The sequence below is a fragment of the Chiloscyllium plagiosum genome, chromosome 10, assembly GCF_004010195.1.
Source record: "Chiloscyllium plagiosum isolate BGI_BamShark_2017 chromosome 10, ASM401019v2, whole genome shotgun sequence".
NCBI lineage: Eukaryota > Metazoa > Chordata > Chondrichthyes > Orectolobiformes > Hemiscylliidae > Chiloscyllium > Chiloscyllium plagiosum.
In genome coordinates this window covers 76912702-76918417 of record NC_057719.1, presented here as the reverse complement: position 1 = coordinate 76918417, position 5716 = coordinate 76912702, and the positions used below count along the sequence as shown (strand labels likewise).

At 45.9% G+C, this 5716-nt stretch overlaps 1 protein-coding gene across 4 annotated transcripts in view; it reads left to right on the top strand.

The window, feature by feature from the left end:
* The first annotated feature begins 363 nt into the window (after window positions 1-363).
* Window positions 364-5716, top strand: part of map3k9 (mitogen-activated protein kinase kinase kinase 9) — a 139195-nt gene continuing 133842 nt past the window's right edge. For all 4 annotated transcript variants that reach the window (XM_043698138.1, XM_043698137.1, XM_043698136.1 and 1 more), the window contains exon 1: window positions 364-1107. In XM_043698138.1, coding sequence (XP_043554073.1) covers window positions 805-1107 — 303 coding nt within the window. In that variant the 5' untranslated portion in view covers window positions 364-804. The remainder of the gene's footprint in view (window positions 1108-5716) is intronic.

The following is a 5716-nucleotide window of genomic DNA, read 5'->3' as shown; positions in this document are numbered from 1 at the left end:
TTTCTAATGTAGAAGTTTTCCGAAGCATGGCTACAATTTCAGCAGATCAGGCCCAGGCTTCAGCTAGGGTCAACCATATAAATATTGGCGGAATGCGGACAACCGTTCGTGATGCCGTCCCACTAAGGGCAGGAGCAGCAAGGCGCACAGCATGGTGCCCGACCGTCCTAAAAGAGTGAACGCAAGTGAAAGCACAGTCCTGGCAGTGCATTCATCTGAAGACTTCCAACCCTGAGCCAGCACCGCAATTCCCACGTCGCTGGAGAGTGAGAATCGCTGACAGCAGTTGCAACCAGCATCCTGTGTTGCAAAGGCCAGCAAATTAAACCTAGCGGCTGGAAATGGGAGGGGGGGGGGGGGAGGAGAGCATTTTCCTTTACAAACCTCCCGGCTCCCCCGACCCAAACCTGCCCAAAGAAAAAAATGCTAGGGACCGAAGGAAGGATGCAGCGCTCAGCTCGCGCCGCCCTCCGCTGCTGCTGCTGCTGCGAGCGGATCCCCGGGGAGTCCGCGTGATGGGCGGCGGAGCGTGGCCAATCAGAGCCAGGGAGGCTTGGAGTGGCAGGAGCGCCTGACCAATCGGAGTGAGCGTGGGGGGGGCGGGGAGACGGCTTCATGCCCTGCCCCTTTCCTGCATCCCTCCCTCCATCCTCAGGTTAGACTGAGCCGCAGGTGGGGGCTGGAGCAAAGTGTGGGGGAAGGGAAGGAGGGCGGGCGTGCACAGCCGAGCGGAGGAGGAGTGGCGGCACCGGCTGCTCGCTGTATCTCTTTCTCTGTCTCTCTCTCTCTCTCTCACCCTCTCCCATGGAGCAGCTCCGGTCCATGTTCATCAGGTCTCCCTGCTCCTCCTCCGCCACCGGGAAGGAAGAGGCTGAAGAGAGGGACAGGGCGGTGCAGCAGCAGCCGGTGGAAGAGGAGGAGGAGGAGGAGGAAGAAGAGGAGGAGGAGGATGAGGAGGAAGATGAAGAGGAGCAGCCTCCTCCTCCTCCCCAGCCACAGCATCCAGCCCCCTCTAACCTGTTCTGGACCGCCGTCTTCGATTACGAGGCGAGCGCAGAGGACGAGCTCAACCTGCGCAAGGGGGACGTGGTGGAGGTGCTCTCCAAGGTAAAGGGCTGCCTTTTCTGCCTCATCTCCCCCACCCGCCAGATACACTGTCCCCCGGGCACCTTTCTGTATGAAGCTCACCCATGCCCTCCCCCTCCCCGAGATCCATCGTTGGTTTGCAAATGAATTTCTCATTTTTGTTTTCAAAACAAAGCACTCTGCACACGAAGGAACAGAGCAAATGCAGACAGTAATGTAGGAAGTGGAGAAGGGTGATGAAACGCACCAGTGATCAGGGCGCTGGTGTCATTTGAAGCGAGCGTTTGAGCATTTTTCATTCAAAAGTGCATGGCGATAAGCATTTCTAACCTCACCTACAACCCCATATAGTATCCTTCACCCGAAATGCAAATTCACCATAATTTAACTTGTGAATTGTAGCCAAACTTTAATATTTTTTTGGCTGGGGGACGTATTGGTATTGGAAAGAAGGACGGTTGAATGACGGGACACCAACGGTAATGCATGCCTGCTTTAAAGGGATATTTTCCTTCTTGCGTTTCCTTCCCATCCACATTAATAGTTACTCCTGTTAACAATCCCCTCCTATGATGGTATCTCCCTTTCAAACCTGCGGTTATCTGCTGATCTCCAAAATCTTAAGTTGATACTCCTGTTCTTGTAAACCATCTCCAACTTTCCAATGAATGTGTTGCAACCTGAGAAATTTGTGTTCACCTGTTCTGAAACACCTATCCCCATGGATATATAATTGTGGCTGAAATTTACTATCTTTTTTCTCAAACTGTGGATATAAAGAAGCATAACATCCTATTCTAAATCACCTTTATTATCAGTTGGGTGGAACTGTTCTCACCTGGATTAACAATGTTCATATCTATCCATCAAAGCCAAGAATTCAATTGCAATGGTTTCTGTTTCCATTGCTTCACTGTTACCTGTAATGTCCCAATAGTACACGCTCGGTCCTCTCCCATATCTCATCCTCATACTGTACCCTGGCACATTGTCCGAAATCATGTCAGATTCCATATGCATGAGTTGTGATTTTGGTGCTGGAAAAGCACAGCCAGTCAGGCAGCATCCGAGGAGCAGAAGAATCAACGTTTCGGGATAAGCCCTTCATCACGAATGAGTCTTGTGGGCCTTGGGGTGTGTGCTGAGAGAAAATGGGAGGGGGGGGTGGGGTTGGGGGAAGGTAACTGAGAATGCAATAGATACACGAAGGTGGGGGAGAAGGTGATAGGTCAGAGAGGAGAGTGGAGCGGCTAGATGGGAAAGGTCAAGAGGACGGTGCCGAGTTGGAGGCTTGGAACTGGGATAATGTAGGGGAGGGAAATAAGGAAACTGGTGAAATCCACATTGATCCCGTGTGGTTGCAGGGTCCCAAGGCGGAATAATGAGGCGTTCTTCCTCCAGGTATCAGGTGGTAAGGGTTTGGCGAGAGGGGAGGCCCAGGATCTGCATGTCCCACTCGTCCTCTTGACCTGTCCATCACCTATTCCATATATCCACTCCACCCTCCTCTCTGACCTATCATCTTCTCCCTCACCTTCATCTACCTATCGCATTCTCAGCTACCTCCCCCACCCCAACCCCAACCCCAACCCCATCTACCTCCCATTTATCTCTCAGCCCCGTGGCCCACAAGCCTCATTCCTGACGAAGGGCTTATGTCTGAAATCTTGATTCTCCTGCTCCTCAAATGATGCCTGACCTGTGCTTTACCAGCACCACACTGTCGATTCTGATCCCCAGCACCTGCAGTCCTCACTTTCTCCATATGTATGACAATGACATCCACTATAAATTATTCCCACCTCTCTCACCCTTTTTGCCCCTTATAATTTGTCATGCTGTTTCTCTAAAACCAGTATCAAATGGCTCTTAATGTGTTCACTTAATTGGGAAGTCAATAGCTACTGTCTCCCATACTGTGTTACAAATTGCATTACTTAGTCAACTCCCCCTCTCTGATCACTGTCTAAAGCTGAACTAGACCTTTTCCAGCCTTGACCTCATCATTGGTCTAAAGCTGAGCTTCTGACCCAATAACCACATCTGCAATGCACCTGTGCCCACTTCAGTGATGTCACCGATCTCTAGCTTTACTTCTACCCATCTGCTGCTGAAACCATAATTTGTAGACAAGCAGGAGGCTGGAAGAACACAGCAAGCCAGGCAGCATCAGGAGGTGGAGAAGTTGATGTTTCGGATGTAACCCTTCTTTGGGACTGGGGCTAGGTGTAAGGTGAGCTGCAGATAAAGGGGGTGGAGGGGGCAGGGTGGTGAAGTGGAGATAAGTGAAGACAGGTAGAGGGTACGACCTGTTTGGTCGATGGGAGGAATGAATCCGGTACGTGGTGGGAGGAGTGGGAGGGGCTGGGAAGTGATTCAGGAAAGGGAAGAGAGGTTATTGAACTTGAAGAACTCAGTGTTGACTCCTCCAGGCTAAAGGCTGCCCATGCAGAAGATGAGGTGTTGAAACCATAACTTGTGTCATTGTTACTTCTACATTTGACTATTCTTATTTGCTGTCCTACTCTCCTGTCTTCCATACTATATAAACTTGAATTCATTCAAAATGCTGCTGCCTATATCCTAATCCACAGGCAAGTCAGATTTACATGTTACTTCTGTACAAGCTGACTTCAATTGGCTCCGAATCCTCAGTTTGAAATTCTCATTATGTTCAACTCCCTCTTGCTACACTCTTTCCTATCTATACACCTCTTGCAGTCCTTTAGCCCTTCTTTGATGTAACATTGAAGGGGGTGACAGCATGTGTATGAAGTGGTTTGATAAAGTTGGATTTGGTTGAAATTCATAAGCATGTAATGTTTAAAGTTTAATGCCAGTTGCCAAAGTATGAAGTGATACCCTTTAGAAAGAAAAATGAAAAAGCAATATGGTTTAAAAGTGCATGTTGGAACTCAGTTTTGTTTCACTATATACGGGATTATATAACAATAACTGTGTTTGAAGGAAACAGCTCAACACTATCTTAAGAGCAACTAGGGATAGACAATAAATATTGGCTCAGCCAGTGACATCCACATCCCAAGAGTGAGTTATAAATATGTGTATGAAAGTCATGTTCAATGGTGCAATGTTCTGTTAGGTTAACACTCAAAATTGATCTTAACATTGTCAAAGTTCTGTATGTTTCTAGGCTTACATTAAACTCTCAGCCACACTTCACCAATGCAATATATGTGTATGCATGTGTATTCACTTGTGCCTTTCTATATTTGGTTTCTGTACTGTCTTGCTGGTAACAGCCCAAAAGATGTTTTACATTCTTGATTCTAAAAACTCTTGTTAGAAATCCAAACTAAGATTGTTAAAATGGAATGCTGTGAACTACCAGTGTTTACTAAAACCATACACCTGGCAGCGTCTCTATCCCATTGTTGCTGTGGGTCCAATGTAAGTCCATTTATTGATGACAAAACTGCTTCATCAGTTTAGATTTTTTCAATGTCAGCTACCTTAATATCTTCCTATTTGTCATTATTAGTAATCTTTATTCACCACCATCAGCTTAAGTATTTGTGTTTTGTTCAGAACCTTCCTTTTCTCCTTGAGAATGACCCCATTTTTTATTTTCATATAAAACTTATTTCATATGGGGCATTCCCCATTTACTACAACATGAGAAAGTAAGAAAACAATCAAAATAATTTAAAGGAGTCACTACCATTTGGGAAACGGAAATTTAAATGCTCAACTGTGTAAGAATAAAGGATCATTCTCAGAAATATGCATAATTGAGCACAAGTTATGAAATAAATTTAATTTTAATTGTAATTGTACCAAAATCCTATAGATGAAGTCGCCATAACCAATACTGACTAAGAATTCACAAGTCAAATGGAGAGATTTAAAAGAGCAAATTTTGTTAGAGAGTTATAAATGGGAAATTCAAGATGATTTCCTCTGTACCCACTACAAAGCTTTGGTATCCTTCCTGAAGAGTGGTGTCTCAGTACTTCAACTGAGGATAACTAATGAATCAAAAAGGTCTAACACAGTTCCCTTGCTTTTGTGTTCTTTGACTCTACTTGTAAAGCCAATAATCAAGCATTTATTTTTATAAAGAAACAGCCCAATCAATTTGCCTGCCATGTTAAAAATCTGTTTTGTAAACTCTGGCTTGGAGTCATAGTCATAGAGATGTACAGCACGGAAACAGACCCTTTGGTCCAACCCATCCATACCGACCAGATATCCCACCTGCCAGCACCCAGCCCATATCCCTCCAAACCCTTCCTATTCATATACCCATCCAAATGCCTCTTAAATGCTGCAATTGTACCAGCCTCCACCACATCCTCTGGCAGCTCATTCCATACATGAAAAACCCTCTGTGTGAAAAATTGCTCCTTAGGTCTCTTTTATATCTTTCCCCTCTCACTCTAAATCTAAGCCTTCTAGTTCTGGACTCTAAGGAAAAGACTTTGTCTATTTATCCTATCCATGCCCCTCATAATTTTGTAAACATCTATAAGGTCACCCCTCAGCCTCCGACGCTCAGGGAAAACAGCCCCAGCCTGTTCAGCCTCTCCCTATAGCTCAGATCCTCCAACCCTGGCAACATCCTTGTAAATCTTTTCTGAACCCTTTCAAGTTTCACAACATCTTTCCG